General features: G+C 43.1%; 1 protein-coding gene across 4 annotated transcripts in view; it reads left to right on the top strand.

The window, feature by feature from the left end:
* The window catches only part of FHOD3 (formin homology 2 domain containing 3), a 640,284-nt gene that overhangs the window by 399,283 nt on the left and 216,226 nt on the right, over window positions 1-24,775 (top strand). For all 4 annotated transcript variants that reach the window (XM_019540836.1, XM_019540820.1, XM_019540847.1 and 1 more), the window contains exon 6: window positions 6,327-6,421. In XM_019540836.1, the coding sequence (XP_019396381.1) occupies window positions 6,327-6,421 (95 nt within the window). The remainder of the gene's footprint in view (window positions 1-6,326; window positions 6,422-24,775) is intronic.

Raw genomic sequence — 24,775 nt, 5'->3', positions numbered from 1 at the left:
GATCCAGTTAACAGCAGATCCATTAACTGCTTCCCTAGGGTACTGTGTTCTTCCTTTGGCCTTCTCACTCTATTCTTTTCAGGTATTCTCACTTATTCCTCAGCACCACTATGCCATAGTACAGACAGTCAAAAAATGCAACGCTGAATCAATTCAATCTTTGCACATTAATCTAAGCTGCATAGATTGAACCAATAAGCAAGTGAATTTACTTTTGATTCTGGGAATGCAGCCACATGTCTGTGGTGGCTCAGGCCAGAAGCCAGGGGGCACTAGAGAACATCTCCCTGCTCTGTTGGGTTGGAGCAGACAGCTTGAGCCGTCCTACAAGGTGGGGGGTGGCTTCTGGGGGAGGTGCAAAGCATCTTGGAATTCTGGGGAACTGTGAGTTAACTTGAATCTAGAGGGGATCTGGACCAGAAGTTCAATAAACTGATTTAGCCTAAATCAGTCTGACACTATGTCCATCTACGTTTACCTTAAACGAGTTTTGGCCATTTTGAGAGTGGTTTATGTGCACTGAACTTTGGTTGTGTTACAAATTTGAACCAGCTCCTGATCACTTATACTGGTTTATATATAATTTATGTTCCTAGCCATAGTGTTCTTTGGGAATTGATGCAGGACAGTCCAGAGGAAGCAGTGTCATTTCACTTATTTATTTGTTTATTTACTTATTTATATCAGTTTTCAGGTATTTTCTAACTGGGATTTAACATGCAGGTATTTTTTAAACTTTTTTTTTTAAGGCAGCAGCTGTGTATGCCAATCCAAAAGTCCAGTTGAAGCAATACAGATGCTGCCTCTTTTCAGTATTCATCCTCAGGAAAGATCACCCCCATCCTAATTTCTTGCCTTTGTTCCTGTGACTTCCCTGTAGTCAGGAAATAACATGCCCTTCAACAATTACTGTATGGAGCTTCATTTTAAGGCCTGGCAGCAACTGATAATTTGATGTGTGACAGATAATCTTTGCAATCACAACTTCTATGCAATGTGGCACCACTGAAAGCATACCATTTACCTAAAGTGCTCAGCAAGATTGTGTGTAATATTCTTTATATCCTGTAAAACTTTAGTCTGCAATTGTGGGTTGGTTAAACAGCAACAGAAGGTCTAGTAGCTTTTCTTTCATGTGTTTGTAATTTTCCACCAAGTTCCCAAAGAAATTTCTTATAGCAGAAACAGATACCATCAGATCCTTGGGGCAGCATCCGATAACAAAAGAAGAAAAAAAGAAACTTTGTGGTAGCATATGAAAATTGTCAGGAATCTCTTGAATCTTGTTGCGGCTTTTTGTGGGACCTGTTAATGTGCCCTAAACCAGTGTTTTTATGTCCGCTCATATTTAAAAATCTGGTAAGTATTGTAGCACAGATTTCACCTAGACACCCAATCAATTTTGAGCATAAGCAGAAAAATTGTCTTGCTTTTTGTTTATGCTTTTGTTTTAAAATCAGATTCTTTGCTTTGATTTTTTTTTCTTATTAATTGGGAAAGCATGTGCCAAGAATCAAATTTGTTTTGCATTTGTTTCAGATTCAAATTAAATCCCTTCACCCCAACCAAGGAATTCACTAGAAAGGAATGATCTGGTGACCTTATCATGGGTTTGATCTCATGCTGATCAAAGGCAAAATCTTTTTTTTACCAAAAAGAAGTAAAAACAAGAATTAAGACCGTTCTCTGATTACTGCTGCATAACCGTGTTCCCCCTCTCTCTAATACCCATCAGAAAATGGTGAAAAGGAGCCTGTTATCCATTCTGTGTAATTTTAATCTCTTTTCATTTATTGGATGTATTTATCACTCACCTTCTGAGAGAATTTGAGTTTTAATATATAGATGCTTTATGGTCAGTTACAGCATTTGCAATAGACCAAATAGGAGGTTTACTACAGATAATGGCAGTTAGAAGCCTAAATCTCAGTTCCAATGCAGTTAAGTGCTTGACTTCTGTTGTTGCCACATGGGCATCTCTCTTCAAATAGAATGGTCAGTAGAACAGTATTTTAAATTACGGGATCATTTAAGACCAGAGATACAGCTGGTAAGGGACATAAAAATACAAGAAAAGGGATTCTACAAGTATGTCGAGGAAAACCTGGGATTCCATAGGTCCCTTATGGAATGCAGAAGGCAATCTAGTTGCAGACAATGCTGAAAGGATTTACTGTCCTTTTACTTCAGTTTTCACAAATAGGAGGAGCTACCACCTGTCAAGTATAGTTGGCAGCAACGATAGGGAAGGAGACAAATAAGATAAAGTAATGGCAGAATGAGTTAGGGATTACTTAGTGAAGCTAGATGCTTTCAAGTCAGTTGGGTCAGATGGGATGCATTCGTGGGTACTGAAGGAATTGGCTGAGTTACTTTTGGAGCCATTGGCTATTCTTTTTGAGAACTTCTGGAGTTTGGGTGAGGTCCCAAATGACTGGAAAAAGCAAATATTAGTGCCTATCTTTCAGAAGGGGAAGAAGAAGGTTCCATGTTGACTGTTTCTGATCACCTTATTCTCCCCTAGGTGCTTAAAGGAACTATAGTCCATTCAGCCTGACTACTTACCAGGAAAGATCATGGAGCAGATCCTTAAGGAATCCATTATGAAGCACTTCCATTATTAAGCACCTAGGGGAGAATAAGGTGATCAGAAACAGTCAACATGGATTTACCAAGAGCAAGTCTTGCCTGACCAACCTAATTTCCTTCTATGATAAAATGACAGGCTCTGAGGATGAGGGAAGAGCAATGGATGTGAAATACATTGACTTTAGCAAGGCTTTTGATATTCTCCCACAACATCCCCCATTAGCAAGTTAAAGAGGGTTACAATAGACTACAAACTAAATATGAGCCAACAGTGTACTCTTGTTGCCCAAAAAAGCCAGCAACATCCTGAGTTGTATTAACAGGAATGTCTCTTGCAAATCAAGGGAATTAATTCTTCCTCTCTATTCAGCACTGGTGAGGCCTCAACTGAAGTACTGTGTCCAGTTTTAGGCCTCACACATCAACAAAGATGTGTACAGTTTGGAAGAGTCCTGTAGTGCAGCACAAATTATTAGGGGCCTGGGAGGCAAGACTTATGAGGAAAGTCTGAAAGAGATAGCGTTGTTTAGCATGGAGGAAAGAAGAATGAGGGGGGATTTGATAACAGTCTTCAAATACCTAAAAGGTAATTACAGAGAGGATGGAAATGAGCTTTTCTCCGAGGCTTCAGAAGACAGGACTAGGAGCAAAAGCCTCAAGATGTAGCAGGGGAAATTTAGGCTGGAGATTAAAAGGGACTCTTTGACTGTGAGACTGGTCAGGCATTGGAACAAGCTACCTAGAAAAGCTATGGAATCTCCATGCTTGAAAACTTTCAAAATTGGTTAGAAAGACACTTGCCTGGAATGGTTCAATTGGGGATGATCATGTATTGAGCAGGGGGCTGGACTGTATGACCTTGTGAGGTCCCTTCTATCTCTACTTTCCTGTGATTCTACAATCCTATGCATAATATAATAATTTTATCCACACTCATTTGCAAAAGTGTTCTAATAGCTTTCGAATTTTGTTAACTATAGATTACACTGAATATATTACAGTAGCAGGTTTGGGCCCCAGGGCAGTCGTGATGTTCTCTGGTGGACACATAGCTCCTGCCCAACTGTGGCTCTGTGGGTATGGGTACCTTCCCATTTCTCTCTCCTGCCATGTCTTGATGTAATTAGTTAATTTGGAAAAAGGAAGGCTGCCCTAGAGTCCTAGAAAGAGCCCTCATCTGTCCATTGGCCAGAACATCTTTCCTGGCCCCTGCTGGCCCCAGTTCTGCCCCTCAAACATTAGGTTGGCCCTCCTGGCCCAACCCCAAGGCACCTGTTGCCTTAAGAGCTATTTGTGGTCTCTTTCCACCCATACACTTATGCCCATGCCTTGCAGATGTTACCAGTTATACCAGTTATGACTTCAGGCCTCCCCATACCTCCATACCCTTGTTGGGTCTTCTGCCTTCCTGACTTAAGCCCCTTTTGTCTGGCTGGATCCCTCTCAGGCTAAGTCCACTGGGCCAGACTTGACTTCTAGACTTTTGCTCCTTCTTGGGCTGTGGGCCCCTGGTCCTGGTCTCATCTCTCTCAAGCTGTGGCCCCTGGCCCTGATCTCACCCCTCTTAGGCTGTGGGCCCCTGGGCCTGCAGGCTTTGCCTTTCTCTGCTTTCTGCCTGCCTGGTCTTGAGCCCCAGGCCCTGGCACGGCTCTAAAACCACAGATGTCCCTCTGACACCAAGGTGACCTGGTATAAACCACAGTGCACCCTTCAGATGCTTCTCCATGGATTCTCATCGCCCTTTATAGCTACATCCTGTCCCCTGCTGTAAAGCTTAAACAAACACATAAGCCTACTGGCTATACCCCAACACTGGGTCTTAATCCATGCAAGCTGAAAGCCTCTTACTTGTGGTCCAGAGGGCAGTTCAAGTGCCAGGCAGTCTTTTTCATGTAGGCATTCTGCTCAGGAATTTCTCTCCCTGCTGCCTGCTGGGCCAGACTGACCACTCTTTCTCAGGCCCTAAGTATATGCCTTTCAAACCTTGTCCCTTCCCTGATGCTTCTCCTTTCAAGTAACAGCTGTCTGGCTCCCTGCTACAGTTGCTTTAAATCAGGCTTGTCCAACATACGGCACGTGGCCATCCATGTGACCCACCAAGCCATTTTCTGTGGCCCGCGCTGCTGCAACGGGAAACTAAAGTAAACACTGTTTACTTTCATTCCGACCCCTTGTCCATCCCTCAGCCCGGCAGCAGCTTCCTAATGGCTCCTGAAGGGCTGAGGAAGAGACAAGGTTCCCACATGCACCACATCAGCTTGACATTTCCAATGCAGTGCGGCTTCTCCCCTCCCCCTCATTTCACGGTGTCCCTTCCTCATTTGCATGGCAGCTCCTCCCCTCTCCCACATTGCAAGGTTTCTGTTCCTAGCCCCGCCCCTCCCTTCCTCATTTGTATGCTGGCCCTGCCCTGTGCCAGTCCCCGCCAGCCACGTGGGCTGGAGGAGGTCCCAGTGCAGCAGGCGCAGGGGGTGCGGATGCCAGCTTGGAGGGATGCTGTGCCTGGGCCTGTGGGTGATGCTGCTGCCGCTGCTGCTGTGTCTGTTGGGACAGGAAGCTGGCACCGCTCCTGCCTCCCCGCATCCTCCTGCACCCGCATATTTCACGCTGGGGGTGGTGAGTTGTGGGCTTTGGGGAGGGAGGGACCCAAGCTGCTTGGGCTTGGGCTCAGGCTGCCCTGGGGGAGAGGGAGCAGGGAGGTGTCCCTGCACATCCCGCACCCCCCCCTGTATAGTCCCCTAATGTCCCCCTGGCTGCTGAGCCCAGGTGCACAGGTTTGGGAGCATCCTCGAAGGCCACCCAGGTGGCAAGGAGGACACGGCGGGGCCAGGTGGCACCCCTTGTCCCCTGTGCCCCCAGGCTGCAGCCGGACTGGATAGGCTGCACAAGTGCCCACTCCTGCCGGCCCACTGGGTGATAAAAAGTTCATGATCTGACCCCGCGTTCAAAAAGGTCGGACACCCCTGCTCTAAATTGTTCTGTTTGAACCAAGCCTGTATGACTCTTCTGTTCCATAGTGAGAGAGTGAGCAGGGAACATTTTGGAGAAGAGTTTTGCTAATCCACTTTTTACCAAGCGTAGCACTTTATAGTCTGTATGAAAAATATCTGACTTTCTTTTTTACTCAACAAATATTTACCAGCTATTTACTATAACAAAATCTCATTAGCGGGACTTTATTAATTTTGCATAGCACAGTGTAGTACAGTGTTTTACTATAATATTATAGAAAATTATCATAAACAGATAAGATAAATAAACAAGAAATACCTTATGATCATTTGTCTTGTTATTTTGTGTTTCTTCACCGGAACTCAACATTTGATAATTCATAAAATGCCACTGTGAAATGGTAACATTCTTCTGGCAAACACAATGGTTTTCCTAAGTCACAAAATATCTTAATCCACCTACATGAATTCCAAACCTAAAACTTCCAATACATTTCTTAACAGTTGCAGACATGAATGCCCCATTGGCTCATTGGCAAGGAGTTGCCTTCTTAAGGTAATAGAACTGATCGTATCAAAGCAGAACTGCAGTGACTCCAAACAAAGTTTGTAGAGCTACTTCAGTTTAACCTCAGCATTATCTGTTGTTCTCTGTCTTTTGCTAATAAAGCTCCATGCACACTTGTGACCTATAGAAACAGTATAATGAATTGCAACATAGCATTGGGATATTAATAAATCTTAACTTGGTCTTATTGTATTTTTTGCCTCTCTTCTTTATTATAGCTTTGGGTCAGATTATGCTGTATGTAGATGGGATGAATGGAGTGATAAATCATAATGAAACCATCCAGTGGCTCTACACTCTCATTGGCTCAAAGGTAAGAAGCTCTCAAGATATCTTGTTTACACATTTTTCAGTATTTTATAAATATATTGTATTTCAGTGCTTGTGCAGTAACTGTTAAATTTGGTGGTAGGATGGGTTCTCTAGTTAAGTGATTTGCACCTTAGTATTGATTGCTTAGGATAGATGTATACAGTTTCTTTTTAAAGAACAAAAGGAATTTAGGAAAAATAACTGTGTCCAGAATTCAGTCCTTCACAACATTTGTGAAACAAAGTAATTAATCAGAAGACTTCAGCATTTAAAATATAGTCCTTTCTGCTATATTTGGTACTTTCATTTTATCTTTTATGGGTCTTGCTCAGCTTCCAGGTTTAATAGATTTGTAAATATTTATGCAAGAAGGAACTTCTTTGGTCATTTAAGATGATCTCCTTTATAATTCAAGCCAAAGATTTCACCCAGTAATTCCTTTGTACAGCCAGCTGTGTTTAGCTGAAAAACTTCGAGTTGAACTAGAGCATGTTTTTTACGAAAACATGCAATCCTAACACAAGGACTCCAAGTGAAAGCATCCCTAGTCTAAACTGAAGCAGACTGGAAAATGCAGGTATCTTTCCTGCAACTGCATAACTACAAAAATGCTCAGACACTATATGTCTGCCTCCCTAATTTTGATCATGGTCAGATTCATAAAAGTTTTGGCACTGTCCTAACTAGAAGTAGAATCAGACCCAGGTTGTAGGCAGTGACCCAATGTCTGGAGGAAGGACTGTAGATGTGATGTAAAGTGTTTCAAGTAAGGATGATGCAAAGCCTGCTAGAATCAATTAGAACCCCTCTCTATTGACTTCACCAGATTTTGGGCTAGGCTTCTAAAATCAGTGAAATATCTATTCAGGATTCCAGTGTGTGATATCCCTTGACCTGTGTTTCATAACACAGATAATTACCATGTTTTTAAAGGAAAGGTAACAGATGTTTGCATTTCTTTAGTCAGCCATTTTTTTTCAGGCCCTCAAATTTGCCAGGGTGGTATTTGGAGAGAATTGTTTTTCACAATGTGACAAATCCTGACACTCTCTGTCTAGGGTCTCCTGACCCAGAGGAAATACAGTTCTATGACTTAAGGAGACAGGAACTAAGGGAGAGAATATTCCCTGCCTATATGTGACCAGATACAAGTCAATGGAAAGACTGTCATTTACTTCAATAGGAAGTGGTTTAAGTGTGTAGTGCAATGCCCTGTGTTGGAAGATCTTCTCATACAAATGGCCAAGTAATGAGTGGAACATAGCCAGACCACTCTGGTGGGCTATAAAATGTATTACTGCTCCCACCTTTCAACCCCTGAGGGAGTCAGGAATGTGTAAGAGCCCTCAGAGGCCCCTGTTAAGCAAGTGTAAAGGATACGGTATTTAAAACAGCACATGTTTATAGGGGATCTGGAAGTTCCTATTGCTGGTGGAGCTGTGAACCAGATTGGCAACGATGGGAAATTTCCAAGAATTTTCTTTAGAAGGTGAGCCTACAGGAAAATTTTCCTTTGGAATAACTCTGTAACACAGATGCAAGCACCCATGCATGTGAACATGCATGCACCTTGAGTCCTAGTGGCCTTTTGAGCGTGTAAAGCACTAGCAAAATTACCAAGGGGAAAAACTGTTGTCTGGGTTTTTATGAGGACTGAATCACTTTTAGATGGCAAATAATATCTGTACTTATGGGAAAAAAGATACTAGGTAGGATTGTCAAATATAAGGCTTCATGAAGCCAAGGTATAACAACAGTTCATGGTTGGGTGGAAGATCAGGAAGGAACTCTTCATTCCCTGTATATTTTTCCCCAATTTGCTGCCTATGTTATATAGCCTCTTAGTTCCTTGAAGTATTATATTAGTCACAGCTACAGAGATGATGCCAGAGTATGTGCAAGGTTCAGGTCCTGGTGTCCTATGGAATGCAGGCAGGAAAAAAACAGAAGATACTGCAATGGGGAAAGAGAAATCTTGTTACCTTCTGGATTAAATGAGCTGTCTAGATTTTCTTTGCTATAATGAGCCTGCCTTTAAGATTCTCTTGCTCTCCCTGGAGTCAGACAAAATAATTATCTCCATACCCTGGCTCAGTGCCTGCTCCTAGAAAAATGCAGACAATGTGCATTGAAGAGCTTGGTTTCAGGTAGCATCAAAGATACTTTTTTTCATTATTATTTGACTGCCTTGGAAGAAGTCTAAGACACTGTGTCTGTGCCAAAAGTTAATAGAAAGTATGACAAGTTCACTAGCAGAATGTGTGATGTGACAGCTGCTTTATGTACTTGAATGTGGATTTGACTTTGCGTGAAAAATGAATGCCATAAGCTTCTGCTTTTTCTGTAGCATAGGATTATAAAAAACATCCCACCAAACAGTAAGGCTGGTAGCATTACTAAAGAGGCACTAAAGGTATCAAAACAAAGCAAGGAAATACAAGGTATACAGTGTATTTAGCATAGCATATTAATTGGTGACTGAAGCATACTGTTTCTTGCTTTTAAATACTGCATAAGTCCTTCAGGGGAGATGTGTGAAGTATTATCCTTGGAAATCTTTTCTATCAAATTCCATGTTTTAGATTTATGGTTATTTGTTCAGTCGTATTCATTTGTACTCCTAATCTACGTCCATTACTCACTTTGAGTAAGACAAAGATTTCTTAGGGTGGTATCTTTTATTGGACCAACTGCATCATTGAGATAGAGTTGGACAAACTTTTAAATATAAGACATCCCTCATCATACATGCAAAAGTTTGTCCAACTCTATCTCAATAATACAGTTGGTCCAATAAAATATATCACCCTAAAAAATCGTTGCCTCTTGCATACTATCCTGGCCCATCAGAGCTACACTATCATTCTAACACTATCATCGCCTTGAGTAATGCAGGGGCTTTTCTACGCTTATTTTTTATACTAGGTATTTTCTGTCATTGCTAGTAGTATTCCAGTGCCAACTCTCATAGCAAAGGAAACTGGAGCATGTGTTGATGGGTCCCTGCACTGCTAGCATTTTATCACTCCATTGTCTAGACCAATTTTGAACAGAGTTACAGGGCATAAAGGTTAAAATTACCCTAGCCTGTAAGCACTAGCACCTCTACTGGTGACAGGAAATACCGTATTTTTCGGACCATAAGACGCACCTGACCATAAGACGCACCCAGTTTTTATGGCAGGAGAGACTATGTGTGCCGGTGGCCAGCCATTTTTATTGCCGGCTCCCAGCCACCGGCACGGGCGCCGGCTTCCGGTGTAAACAAGCGGCGGATGTCCCACTCGGGCTCCGCCGCCTCCGCGGGCAAGCTCCGCCCCGTCTCCCCGGGACACACACCTTCGGACCATAAGACGCACCTGACCATAAGACGCACCCAGTTTTTATGGCAGGAGAGACTATGTGTGCCGGTGGCCAGCCATTTTTATTGCCGGCTCCCAGCCACCGGCACGGGCGCCGGCTTCCGGTGTAAACAAGCGGCGGATGTCCCGCTCGGGCTCCGCCGCCTCCGCGGGCAAGCTCCGCCCCGTCTCCCCGGGACACACACCTTCGGACCATAAGACGCACCCTCGTTTTCCCCCCACTTTTGGGGGGAAAAAAGTGCGTCTTATGGTTCGAAAAATACAGTACAATAGGTAGAAAAAGTTAGTGTTAGGAAACCTATACAAGTATAAGGGAATAACAGAAGGTATAGTTAAAGCTGACACTACTTTTTTCTGTGTTTCCTGTCATTTTTACCTTTTTCCCCCATCTTATTTTTCTCACGTCTTCCCTGCAGTCTATCCCCCATCATTACACAAGCATGTAAAATAATAGACTTGGAATCTAATAATCTTGCGAACCACTTTAAGTAAGTAAGAAGGAAACTGTCCAAACCAAATGGCCAATCAGACACAAATTCCTACAGTTTTTCAATGGATGTAGTAACCTATCTGGCCTTTATATCTTTTGAAAGTCCCCCTACTTGTTGGTTTAAATGTTTTGGACGTTCTCAGTTCTGTGCCAGCAGCCCAATATCTTCCGTCTTTATTTGAGTATAATTTCATGCTCTGTGCGGAAATTAAAGGCTTGTACATGTACCCAGCAGCTTTGAAAACAACAGGAACATTGCTGTAATCCTCAAACAGACTCTAGGTTCAACTGGAGTGGAAAAGTTGCTTTGATAGGAACATTGATTTTATTTAGTCTTTTTGAAGAAATTTCAACATAACCTTGTCATGGACAGAATGATGTTGTCAGTTTTTGTCTCCAGTTTTGTGTTATAGTGTAAATTGGTTGTAAAGGGGCATAAAACATACTAGAGATGGAGTAGGATCCCTTTTAGAGCTCTGTGGGGTTTATCACTGAGAAGAGTTCAGTCGGATATTAGATGACATTGGAAACGTGATGCCTATACATGAGTGCAGCGGCTGCTCCAACATGGTGTAATTATAGCACATCAGAGCAGACTCAATTAACCAAGTCTGCTAGAGCATAACTGTACCATGCTTCAGAATGGAGGTGGGGACACTTTAAAACTCATTGAATAAGCTTTAGATAAAGCGCCCCTGCAGCCATTTTGAAATGTGGGGATGCTGATACATGAGACACCCTGAGCACTTTAATTAGAGTTGTTCTTGGAGTTGCTCTAATTAAAGTGTGCCTCCTCCACCCCCAAGCATGTGTATAGGCCAGGAGGCTTGGTGTGTTCCATAGCTGGCTAAAAGTTACATATACTAAAGCAGTCATCAGTCCTTGTAATGTGGTTTTTTAATCCTGAAATCATTGCTCACATAAATTGACATATAAAAGAAGCATATAGAGCACTATGGCAACACTTGTTGAAGAAAACTTTACAAAGGTGCCTTTGCTGCGTAAATCCACAATTTGTTTCTGTTCACCTCAGACTTTAGAATTCATCTATAAGACAGTATTAAGAGTTCCCAGAACTGTAGCACAGCTTCACTTTCTTCCCATCTGTGAGTATTCCTGATGATACTAAATTTTTCCCATTTGATGATCCAGGTTTCTCTAATTTCCCCCAGGAGATCTGGAAAAAAAACACTGTTTTTGGCATTGTTTTTAATGGAAAGTAATCCATGTTCAAAGTGATGCTGAGTAACCTCAGAAGACTGAGTGGAATGCTAGGCCTAGGTTGATATTACAAGGTTAATTAAAGATTTATATCTCACATATTGTTTTAATTTTTTTCCAGTTTGCTTCTGTCTGGGTTCAGTATTGTAAGGATAACTATGAATCTTAGCTATTTGGTATTTCCTATGCTTTGTATGAATCTTTTGTTCCATTGATATTAAAAGGCAGCCTTGGTTTGCATTCTGGAGAGATGGTGAGTCTACAAAGTTCCCAAAAGACTTTGGGCAGGACTAATTAAGAAGTATCAGAAGTAGCCTACTGATTTTAGAATGGAAGTGCACATAAGCAGAAGGTACCACTAAGGGGCAAATTCAAAATTATGGAGATTAATGGAAAGACTTAGTTAGATTTGGAGAATGTCCTGAGAGGTCATTTTTTTACTTAGGATCTAGAATATGGAAGGCCAAATATGGTCTGGTTAGAGCAGGAAATCAAGCCTTTGCAGTCCTCTGCTCCACTTTTGACTAAATTTAAATATATGCTCATGTGCTTTTCTGAATAGAAATTGATTTAAGTGCTTAAAAGTAAACTTGATTTTCTCTCTCATACCTTATCCTTTTATGAACATAGGTTTAATATTGTAATAATTACTTCCCCATTTGGGAAGGGGAAGCTTCAATGGAACCATTTTTTGTTGGAAAATTCAGGTTTGTCAAAATTGAAACACTTTGCCGAACTCATGTCAGTTTTTCCAATCTTTGGTTTTGGAAGGAAAAACAAAACAAAGCTCTGGTGACATTGAAATACCCCCTATTTTGGGCATATCTAAAACATATATATTTTTTAAATCCTTTGCAAAGAATGCAGGAGTTTTAAAATTTTGTTCTGATTAAAAAAGAAGCTACATTTTGAAATCTTGAATTCTGTCCTGAAACAGTCGTCAGCTTTTACCATCTCTATTTCAGTTCTAATCCTCTGTACCTACTATATCTAACAGCTGTCATATTCTTTGAGCTGCGTGTCCATGAGCTGCCTCATTATCTGTATCTCCATACATTTAATCACTTGCCATTCGTTACCAGGGATCTGGGTTTTCTGTTTGCCACAGAAAAACGGAGTAAACCATAGATTTTACCTTTTACCAGAGGCAAACGTGGATTTCTCATTTTACCAGAGAAACTTGTGGATCTTGCAGTTTTGCAGTGAGCTCCCTGAAGGCTAGCAGAGTTGGGAGGGAGCGGTGGAGGGTGGTCAGGCGGGGGCACCATGCACATGGCCCCAGGCAGCTGGGAGAGCAGCTCCCATAGGTAAATGGTGTGGCAGGATTGAGGCCTCTGTAAGGAGAGAGGGAGGAAGGGAGCTGGCAGGACTGGGGTTGCTGCCCAGCCAAGCAGTGCATGGACCTTGGGACCTGGGGCCACAAAGCACGGCTTCAGGGCCCTGGCGGGGAGCATGATGAGGGCTCGCGTGGCTCATCCAGGGGAGGGGAAGGGCTGGCTCCCTGCTTCCATGCACACTCCTGAGGGGCAAGGGGGGACCCACACCCTCCAGATCTGTGTGCAGGGTGGGCACGGGCTGCCCGCTCAGGCTCCCGTGGGGCCTCAGCAGCACAGTGGGCGTGACCCGGTGTGGCAGGTAACAGCAGAGCCTCACAGAGAAGCTGTGAGCTCTACGCTGCCCTTGCAATGTAGCCCCTGTGCGAACCTCTGCTTTCAGAGGCACAACCCCGCACCGCTGCTCTCACTGCAGCCCCACGCACAGGAGGCACATTGCCAGTGCAGCACAGAGCTCACAGTGGCGAGCAGCTTCTTTGTACAGCTCTGTTGTTCCCTGCTATGCCAGGTCACACCTGCTGGACTGCGGAGGCCCCAAGGGAGGGAAGCAGGGTGGGAGCCCAATCCCGCAGCCTGCACCTGCTCCGCATACTGATCTGAGGGGTGCAGGTACCCCCTGCCCCCTGGGAGTGTGCGCAATGGCAGGGAGCCACCCCCGTCCAACCCTGCAGCAGGGGGGAGTGGGGGCAGGGGGCTGCAGACCCAAGTCTGTAGCCCTGGCAGCTGTGGGGAGCAGGAGCTGTGGGTGGGGGGCAAGGGGCACCAGCAAGGCTGTGGGTGCTGTGGGAGGGGGAGTGAGAGGCATGAGCTGTGCCAGAGGGCTATGGCACCAGCAGGTTCAGGGAGGGCTGTGGAGGACCCTTAATTTTAATCACAGATTTTGGGGGTTTTATTAGAGCATTTGTGATTTTTTTTTTTTTTAATCAGGGAATTTGTGATTTTTTTTATTTATTTTTTTTAATCAGGGAAAACCAGGATCCCACTTACTTCAGTCCTTTTTCACTAATGTCAGTGCGATAAATGATTTTGGATTTTATTCTATACATTATCTTGTCATCTTGAAATCACTGATTTCAGCTCATCCAGGATATTTTCTCTTTGTCAAATAGGTTTTTAAAGACACCTATACAAATGTACACAGAAAATGGTCTGCAGATGTATACCAAACACAGGTTCAAAGTAGTGGAGGAAAGACAGGGAGGAGATGAAATGCAAGGAATAATAAAATTTAAATTAAGTCTGATTCTCAAAAATAATTTGCCACCCAAAATATGATGTACCTTTCTTGTACAGTTTTTAAGAAAGAAACACACTTTGTATCTCAAGTACATACTTAAGTGTGTTGGGTGTAACTAAACTGCAGGTAATGCTCCCTGAGTGTTAGGAAATGCATTATTTTGTGTGAAATGTGAGCCTGACTAATTTTTGGTCACCTGAGATTATCACCCAGAACAATATGCATGAACTCTAATTTAGACATTAAATATTCTGCAGAATCACTTTTGACTCTGCTCCATCCTTATTTGTTTGTATAGTTAAAATTACTGATCTGTGCAGAATAGACAAGTAAGGCAGGGAAAGTAAGCAGATGTCAGAAAACTATTTTCTTTTTTCTCTGTGCATCTGAATATTTTTCTTGATGCATGGGGATTTGCCTTCATTCAGTTTTAGCTTACGTGTTCTTTTAGAGGGACACTCCAGGCTAGTTCTGATGTTTTTTACATGATAGTAAAACTGGGTAACTCTTATTTTATAAGTTACTCAGAATTTGTACCAGAGAAGCTATTGTAAAATGAACTAAGATATTAAATATAAATGCTGTCACTTGTTTTCCAGTTATTTCCTGGGCGGACAGTTATTCTGCATGAAAAATATTTGGGAAGGTTAGCTTAACCCAGGAGTTGGCAATGTATGGCTTGTGGGCCAGATCTGGCTTACAAGATTTTATCCAGCCCTATCAAGTGCAAGAACATGCTATCTAGTGTCCACTTCTGTCTGCTCTGGCTGGAGACAGGAGAGCCAAACCACGGTAATTTGTCCCCCCTTTAGTGAAAGGTGCTCAACCCCTGGCATAAATTTACAAGGTGGACTAAAAAAGTGGACTCTTTTATGTGCAGAATAGCAGTATTCAAATGAGGAGCTGCTGGAGAAAAGCTATTCTAGATTTTTTCCCTCTGTGTAAATAAATTCTAAGATGAGAATCTAGTCTCATGTCCTTTATAAAGCATTTAGCACCAGTCAGTGATGATGCTGTTTAAAACAGTTCAGCTTTAGCAAAGTTAGAAAACCTTAAAGCCCTCATCTAGTTGTTGTTTGGTTAGGGAGGTCCAGTATGTATTTGTTTCCTTATCCTCTGTTGGTAAGGGGTGCATCTGGTGGTTGGCCTGTGCAGCAGTAATGTCTCCTAAGTAGATGCTCCTGCTGCTGTTTGTCAGTGAAGGAAGCAGGCGTGACAGGTGGAAGGGCCATGCCTAAGGGATTGACAACTGAACGGCACATCCAAGAGATAGAGCTCAGAACCTGCAGCTCAGGGAAAAGGGGCTGTGATAACTTTAATTTTACTGCAGCAGGTCGGAGTGTTACCCAGTATAAATTAGGCTGCTCTGAGAGCTCTTGTAATTTATTATATACTCTTACTCTTCTCCCCTGCTCACAGCCTGGAGCAACATTAGTTCCATACGGCTTGTACAAGCTATGAAGATGCTCAACTTGTCCCTGGTCTGGGCTCTGATATGCACCCCTTCCCACACCACATACCAGCCAGCATTTTCACATTCTGTTTCTGAATTCTCCTTTGGCTGGATCTGGTACTTTCAGACCCCTCTGTCTCCTTTGTGTATCAAAAGAGATTCAGAGCAGTTGTGGGGGCAGGGGGAGGTGTCTTACCTAGAGTTCTAATTTTATAATTTACTGTGTGCAAAAGCTCCTTAGACTTCAATGGAACTATAGTTATCCATGCCGGCGAAGGACCTGACCCCACATAGAATGTAATATACATTTAACCACCAAACTGCTACTAAATTCCAGATGTTTATGCACCCTCTGAACATATTTCTGTCACTGTGGGAACTTTGACTACTACACTTCCTGTCTGTTAAGGGCCTATTGAAGTCAATAGGAGCTTCCTTTTGTCCTTTGCATGAAGCCCTGCATTTGTAATTTTACAGTTATATGAACATAGTTTATTTTGCATTGTATTTAATTAGGGCTTTGAAGATAAGGATCGGGATGTTGCAATAAACTTGGAATTGGAGCAAAGATAGAGTACGTGGTGTGCTCCCATTGGCCTGCCTTACATAGCAGATAGGCAGCATGCTGCTGACTGAACACTGTTGCATTACAGGTGGGCTTCAAAATCAATCCACAGCAGACCACATTGTCAGTCCAGTCCTACACTGATAAATATCACTGTAGTTAAAACTGTTACATTCCTTAGGGGGAGATACAGAATTGAGCTACCCATTGTATCAATAGCTATTTGAAAGGAAAATTAATTGAGAAGATCTGAATTGGGGTGCTTAACCCCTGGCCTGCGAGCCAGATCCAGCCCATGGAGCCATGTCATCCAGCTCATGAGACTCCCCACAAGCCTGAAAATAGGGAGTGGTCATAGCATTATTTTGGCAGCAGGAGGCCACTAACTGCTAGACATGTAGAGGGCCCCCCATGCTGGACAACATGGCCCTCCATGCTAGATCACAGGGTTGGGCCAGCACAGGATCTGTCTGGTGCAGGACCCAATCTGGGTTTGCAGGACTAGAACTGGCTGGTACAAGGCACAATCTGAGCACACAGGGCTGGATATGATTGGCATCAGGCTTCATCTGGCTAGTGTTGGTCCTGATCCGGGTACATGGGGCTGCATCCAGTCAGTGCACAGCCTGGTCCCAGTGTGCAAGACTGGGTCTGGCTGGTGTGGATCTGGCTAGTGCACAGTCCTAACATGTGGATCTGGCTAGTGCACAGCTTAATCCAGGGGTGGGCGAAATGCAGGCCACGAGCTGGATCCAGCTCCCCAGGTGATTTCATCTGGCCTGCAGGCAGGTGCGTACCAATTCACTGTATCTGGCTTGGCTCTAGGCTGCCCCTGTTGTGCTCGCATGGTGCCAAGCCCTGCTTACTCCCACAGAGGTAGCACACACTGCACTCTCACCCTCACCCACAAGACGGCCCTGACTCCAGCCCCGCAGTTAAAGAAGGAGTGATGGAGGACGGGGGAATGGTGGTGGGTGGGCAGGAAGCAGCAGCAGGTGGGAGCAAGTAGTGGTGGCAGGCAGCAGTGGGTGCAGGGGATAGGCAGAGGGGAGAGCCAGTGGGGCAAAGGGGACAGTGGGTAGGAGCACAGTGACACGTAGGCAGAAGCATGGGCCCATTGCTGGTGCTCCAGGGCCAGGGCCGGTAGAGGCCCAGGGTGGGGCAGCAGAAGCACAGAGCCTGGGCTGGTGGGGGGCACCTGGCTCCATTGTGCAAGGCTCACATGCAGTTCCCAGGTTCTCCGCCCATGCCACACACCTCTGCAGGGAGCCCCATGGAATGCAGCCGGCTGCCTAGCAGGTCATAGAGAATGACAGGGAGCTTTGTGCTGTAAAGATGAGCAGGTTCCTTCCCTCTCTCTGCCACCCTGCCAAGCCCCATGACCTGTACCCTGGCTTCATCATCCAGTGCTCCCCTTGACGGTGCAGGGCTCATGTGGTGGAGCCAGCAGCCTGGCCACATACAGTCCTGAGACTCACTGGGACCGTGTGGTGCTGGAGGGTTCCACTGGTTGCTCCTGGAAGGCAGTGACTGTGCACAGTTGGGGGAGGTGTTTGTAGGGGGGTCCCACACATACCCCATACCGTACACATGTACCCAACCCCCCCCACGCACCACCATACACGTGCACCTACAGCTCCCATGCTCACCCCACACCCCCTCCACACACTCTACAACCCACAACCACCCACAAACCCCCACCCACACCCCAACATCCCTGTACATCCACTCATTAAATAGCCCTCAAGCCAAAATAATTGTCCACCCCGGCCTAATCTCAGCACCCGGGGCTAGAGCTGGTTGGTTTGAGACCCAGTCTGGGCTTTGGGGCCAGGCTGTGGACTAACCCCATTCCACTCATCCAGCCCTCGTGGCCAAAAGGTTTGGGCACCACAGTTCTAAATTAAAGTTTGTAAAGTTTATCCTTGTACTGTTTGTTAAAAGAAAAACTTCATGAATACCTGATTACCTTGAGATAACAGATTAAATCTGTAGTTCATCATAGAGCTGAGGAAAGAAATTACATTCAGAACAGCCCAGCAGGTTCTAATTATGTGTAGTGTCTCAGAAGTTCATTTGCAGCCTTTCCTTCAGAGTACTCAACATATATACACACACACATACATACACAATACACTCTGTGTGTGTGTGTGAACTTCATATTTAGGTGCATATGTGTATGTAAACATCATATTAGGAATGAGTGAAACAGGTGCAAATATTTGCCAGAAACTATATCCTGTTAAAAAGAAAGAAAGAGCCACAACTAAATAAATGGTATTTGTAGAAGATTACAGTGAAAAAAAGTTTAAGATCAATATAAGCAAAAACAATCTCTCTCTTTCCTCATTTAAGAAAGTATTTGAACACTGTGTCCTGTATTTCTTGTAGCATGTAGGTTCAGTAAAAAGTATTTCTTAGCTATGTTTTCTGATAAAAATACAGTTTAGTAGCTTTGCATAACAGGGGCCATAGATCCAACTTGTCTGTAAAGTTAGTTTACAGCCACTAAGTCTTCTGGCAGATGTACATTTGGACAGTCAGTAGTTGTGAAACCAATTGCTTGAAAAAGGAGAATTGCAGTGGTGCAGATGTATCGGTTTTGGCAGTTGATATGATGCTTGGTAATGGCAGGTAAAATTATTAGAAAAGTTCCAATAGGAAAACTTTTAAGAGAAGTACAAAAATGAATGATCACTGGGTGGGATGTTACCAGACTAAAGCACGTGGGATAGATCCTCAGTGGTAGTGAACCGGCCTAGTTCTATTTACTATGGGGAAGTTCTACCATTTTCTTGCTGCAATAAGAATAAGCTGCAAGTTTATATTGTTTAAACAGAGATGCATTTTAACAAGCATGCTCCACATTCCAGCCATGTACTTTCTACTTTTCCCCATTTTTTTCCCTTTACCATCATCCTGCTTATTCTGCCTGATCTGTTCAGTGATGTCACAATCCAATTTTGTGAAATGCTTGTCACTTCCACCTTAGTAGAAACAGGATGTGAACCATGCAGGCAAATATTTCTGTTTGCTCATAACTATGTACAGATTGAGCAGAAGCGTGATCGTTCTGGAATGGAGGCACTAACCAGTCCTCTTGAGTGTTATCATCCATAACCAATGGTTTATACTGCCAAACTTGACAGCTTCTGGTATTGAAAGATGAACAATAAAGGAGCTAGTGAGCATATCATCAGTCATTTTCAGGATGAGATAGCCTAGTGCATTGTCAATGTGGTTGCAGTTAAGTCCAGCTGCTGCTCCAATCAGTGGGACAATTTATTCTAGTATATACAATTATACTCATCATTTGGGGATTAGACAGGCAGCAGAAAACAAAGGTTTGTTGATTTTTGTCTGGACTTACGTCAGTAATGTACCGTATACTCAGTTATTGTCTCTCCATGCCCCCCCCCCATCTTGCTGACCTCACATGCTCCATTCCCAGCAGCCACTAGTTAGGCAAAGGTTGCTAGTTGTGTCATATGGGCAATTAGTAGTTGGAGTTCTATGAAATTAGAAGCCTTGAATGGCTGAGAAGTGGATTTTTATTTGTCTGGTGCTTTTTTGATTGTTTTCAGAGGAAAGAACACATGGTAGGTCAAAATGGAGATTGAAAAAAGAAAGAAAAAACTCCAAGCTATCTTGTGCAAGAAGTTTTTCTGCAACTTGCTACTTCTTAGTCTAGAGTCTGCACCAACCCAGTTTAACTCAGCTATTAAAGTAATTCTGCCTTCCCTTTCCCTCACGTGGTGAGCCCTGTATTAAAAAAAATATAAAAATAAACTTAATCTGACCTCAAAGCTTAATCATGTGTGGTGACTTTTAAAAAAGAGCTTTTGGCTGTTCCACCAATGGATCTTGCAGGTGTGTCTGACTCTTGCAAGTCACAGGAGGAAGGAAGGCAGTCAGCCCTTGCATTCCTTTCTGTGTAATAAAGGTCTTATTCTTGATAGCTGTTCACAGTTAATTTTGTCTATTCACTCAGGTTTGAAGAATGTGGATAATCTCTTCTCTTGTTCACAAAGCGTTAGAACTGCAGGTTAGCCTTATATTTTACACACAAAGTGCATGAAAAGAGAGGGACAGTGGCAGAGTTGTTCGGTATTCTGCTGAGTCTCCAGAGGCCTGAGCACAAGCCTGGCTCTGGACATAGGCCATAGGCTGCTTCCACTTGACCCAATTGTTATGGGCACCCAGTCATTTGTGCTGGATAGTCCAAGATAGCTTGATATAGTGATTGCCATGTGAATCTGTTGCATGCTGTTGTTTATAGAAATTGGTGGTCCTTAACCACACATGCTCAACGAGCCAGTAGGCTTAGGTGAAACCTTGACTTGACATTAAAAGAGACTGACAACCTAAGTATCTAAGTATTTGATGGGACATAGCAAATGTTCTCCACCAATCACACTACACTGCGATTGGCAGAGCACATTTGCTCATGACTTTCTAGTAACTAGCTGACAGTCTAAAATTCATCTCTGTTGCCATTGTATTTCTCCCTCTCTTGTGTGCCAGTTGCTGTAGGGTTAATTTGGCTGTTGGGAGTAATTCTTTTGGTAAGAAAGCAGTTATTTTGCAAGACTGAAGATAAAACATTGAGCTTACTAACAGATTTTAAGATGAAGGGGGAAAAAATCCCAGCGCAAAATATCAAATCCTGTGTATAAGTAGCTAAAATTAATATTTCAGAAATGTTATACAAATGCAAGGATCCTAAAGCACTTGACAAGTATATATTAATTAGCTATTCGCTAAGTTCATTAACTCGTTCCCACAAGGCACTAATATGCATCTTATCCAAAGCTTTGTTTACTTTCTTCCGGTGCTCTCATTTGCTTCTTATCAGCAGCAAGCAACATCAACAAGGACTAGTTTACTTCCTGATTGCCTGTATTTCATTCTCTATTTACTCTTTAAAAAACAAGTTCAGTACCTCAGTTGATTTGGAATCATCTGGTTAATCTCTCTCCCCTTGTATTAAATAAATTCCTTTGAAGTTTCCTTTTATCCTTGTTATACTGACAAAACCCTGGAACCCCTTTGACTAATGTTAAGGTATTGCATTTTGCTGCCTTTGTTTTCCTTATAAACTTCAGTGGACTTAGTGTATTCTTATGCTTTCTACCATCTCTACCCTTCTACACCATTTTTAGACTCAGCTATTTAAAGCAGTCTCTTTGGAAATAATTTGGACACTTTTTGTCCATTGCCATTTTGTCCATGTACTCTTTTGAGTATAATGGTTGCCAGTAGCACCTTAATTATGCTGGGTTTTATGAAGCTGTGCCTTTCCTCCTGACTTGTCTTTGTAATGCTTCCACAATTGCTTTGTCCTTGCAAGGCCTTAGCTTACATGGGCTCACAATAAACCAAAAGAACAGGACAAGTGGAGGAGAGCTCTGCAAGAATAATTTAGTGGAGTTGCCCTAAAATAATTCTAAGAGACAAGGATTTTTTTTTCTTTATGGATGTACGGTGCTTGTGTACAGGCTGTGTCCATCCATGCTACCTCTGCCTTACCTGACTGTGTAAGTTTAGTGGGCAAAGCCACTGTAGGTTCTACAAATCTTATTTCCTCTCTCTCCCTCTCCCAAAAACTTTGAAGCACTGTTGGTCCCACTACAGGAAGGATTCTCTTTGGAGGTGGAAACAGGGATACGATTTGCAGCCAGATCCATACTGTGCATCTCTAGACATACTACATGGGCACATTGACACATGGCTATATGACACCTTTGTTACTGTGCCAACCTTGAGTACTTCCTTTTGGAAGTACTAAAAGACAGCACAGTAACAGCCCGCATTGCACCATGCCAGCCGATATTTTTGGCCGCTATGTTGCCATAGCAATGTGTTATAACATGGGAGCATGTTGTTACGGCAACGTAGTTGTAGCATCATGGGTTTTGTCAATGGATGCTATGGTGATGTAGTGCATTGCTATGATGCCATAGTACCTTGTGTAGACATGCCCTATACGTATTACTTTTGATCCAGCTTACTTTTGATCCAGCTTTTTGGATTTGTAAAGGTATTTAGTTCGGTTTTCTTGAATTGCAGTGGCCGCCATAGGAAATAGCCCAGAACAGAAATATAACACAGTAAACTGAATGCTGGAATTATCTGGCTACTTCATTTGATACAGATGATGGTAGTCTGTAGGTTTTTATGCCCTGCCCATATCACCCAACCATTTTATGTAGCTAGAATTATATTAATCCTTTCATCTTCTTTAGCTAAACTGAGAAGACAATTGCTGAACAGATGGGCATTAGCAGCATAGCAAATAAAGGCTGTAATATAACCTTACTTTCTTCAGGTTGTTAGCTCAACATATAGTAACTTGGGCAGCTGAATCTCAATTTAATCTAGTAAAGTTGTTTATGAAAGTTTTCCTGCCGATAGCAATCTGTAACATTGTCTTATTCTGTACTAATTTGAAGGGGAATGAAGCCACAAAAGTGTAGTTCTGAGATGCCCCCATTGGGAGGGGCAGCTCCCTGTGGATTTTGCAAGGCAGACAGCAGCCTATCTCATTAGGAAGTATGATGAAGTTCTGTTTTAGTGGAGGGACGGAGAAATATTTCACGTTCCTGTACTTTCAGGGTTTACTTAGGTTTTTATTACTTCCATAGCTCCTGCTGCCTAGCCTGGCAATTTTAAGTTTAGATTCCATTTATTAGAACTATTTTGCTTAGGAAATCCTGTGTTTCCAGAACTGTTGTAGCTCCAAAGGAAAGGAAATATATATATATATGAATTTGAATTCTTTAGAATAGGTGTGTGTACCTCCTATACCCATAAAATATTCTTCTATTCTCTCATACCTGCACACACTTACGTATACACACTTACATGTACACCCTTATTTTCAGTAGCAATTTATGAGAAGCACTCTAATCAAAAGACTGTCGAAGTATGTCTCTACTGAAGGCAGAGCAGTGGAATCACCAGCCAGAGTGGACCAGTGCATATTTTGTGCCATCAAGAAGCATAGACCTGCAGGTGTTTGCATAAGGAGGGAAAAATTAGCAAATGAAAAAGGAAAATTGTTTCTTTTTTTTCATCTTCTCCATCTCCTCTAGAAAAATTATCCTATAGTGCCACCTAGCAGACAAAATTGAGTGCAGACAGATACAGAAAGCAAAATGAGACTGGACAGCATGTAACACTACAAAAAAGTACACTCTATATGATAACTCTTTTTTTTTTCAGAACTAGTGGTTGCCAAAAGGCATTTGGGTCAGACAGATACAATGTCCTACCTCCCCGTCCCTCTGTGCAATACCTATCCTTTCATGTAAGGCACTTAATCCTTGCTGTACCTTATTCAGTGTTATGCATGTGCAGCTCTGTTGCGAGGAATATCTGGCCTTTAGTCTTCATATTTTATTCCCTAAACATCACAGGCCAATCTGTGTCAAACAGAATATGGTTTGATGAATTTATTTGCACCTTGCATGTGTTCTCACATTGGCCCAGTGACATGGTCCATATAGCACTAAATGGAAGTTAAAGAATGACACTAAGGAGTCTTGCCAGAGAACACATTTTGAAATGTGTGATGTCCCCACCCATCCTAATGGGGATAGGGTATGCGTTTCGAATGCAGCTGGGCTGCAAGTGTCAGGTGGTTCTGAATTTAAAAGTTATTGTTACACCCACTTGCTTTTCTAGCTCAGAGACTTGAACTCAGTTTCTTTTGCAAGAGTAGATGAGGCCTTTATTTTGTCAAACGTCAATAAATTTTAATTCAGCTGCTTTGCTTTCTTTGCTTTGTTTACCCTCTTCACTTCACAATATAGCATTTCCCCTGGACCAGCAACCTGCCTGTACATTGGTCCAGAAACATACTGACTCCAGGGAGGTTGTCCAGCATCAAAAAATGCTAGGAGTAGTGTCATGTACTATTAAAGACCCCATCCTGGACCATGACCTTTAATCAGATGGGCTGAGCCATGATGTATATTTCCATTCAGATGCAGAGACCCCACCAAGCTTCCTAGAGAATGTGAAATGGAGTGGTGCTTTCTCCCCTTGCAAAGGGTGGATTTTGCTTGCTTTCAGGGATGCGGGCTAGTCAGTTCTGTGGTAGGAGAGAGAGAGGGGTCATCGGAAGAACTAGCATCCAACTTTTGGATAACTTGGGGGGAGGTTGAGAGAGGTTATATCTTTCCCATGGGGGAAGGATTTTCTGATATAATACTGACTAAAGCAGAAGGCTGGGCATCAGGATTCCTGATTTCTCTGTATTTTGGGAAAGTCATTTAAATATGTTTTGAAGTCTCGGAAACTAAACAAGTAAAACTATATTTAGTAGGGATGTGCAACGTTTCAGTCGCTGATTCGATTTCTAGGAGATTCGGTGACTGAACCTCTAAATCAAAACAGGAGACCCATTAATTTCTCCCAATCAAATGGGAAGCCTCTGATTCGATTTGACGATTTGGACATAGACACAGCTTTATATGTTTGTTTTTTTTACATACCTCAAAGTACCAGGCAGCTCATGAATGCTGATATTCTGGTACGGATGGAGCCTCCCATGGGAGCAGAGCAGGGATCCCCAGTGCACTTGGTGGTGGACCCAGAAGTGGACCAGAAGCACTTCCAGTCCACTTGTAGGTCTGTCGTGGACTGCACAGGGAGCTCCACCCCCCAGCTCAGCAACTAGTGTTTCCTGG

Source organism: Crocodylus porosus, unplaced genomic scaffold, assembly GCF_001723895.1.
Source record: "Crocodylus porosus isolate Cpor-Errol unplaced genomic scaffold, CroPor_comp1, whole genome shotgun sequence".
Lineage (NCBI taxonomy): Eukaryota > Metazoa > Chordata > Crocodylia > Crocodylidae > Crocodylus > Crocodylus porosus.
The sequence above is the reverse complement of the archived record's forward strand: the minus strand, read 5'-3'. Positions and strand labels throughout refer to the sequence as shown.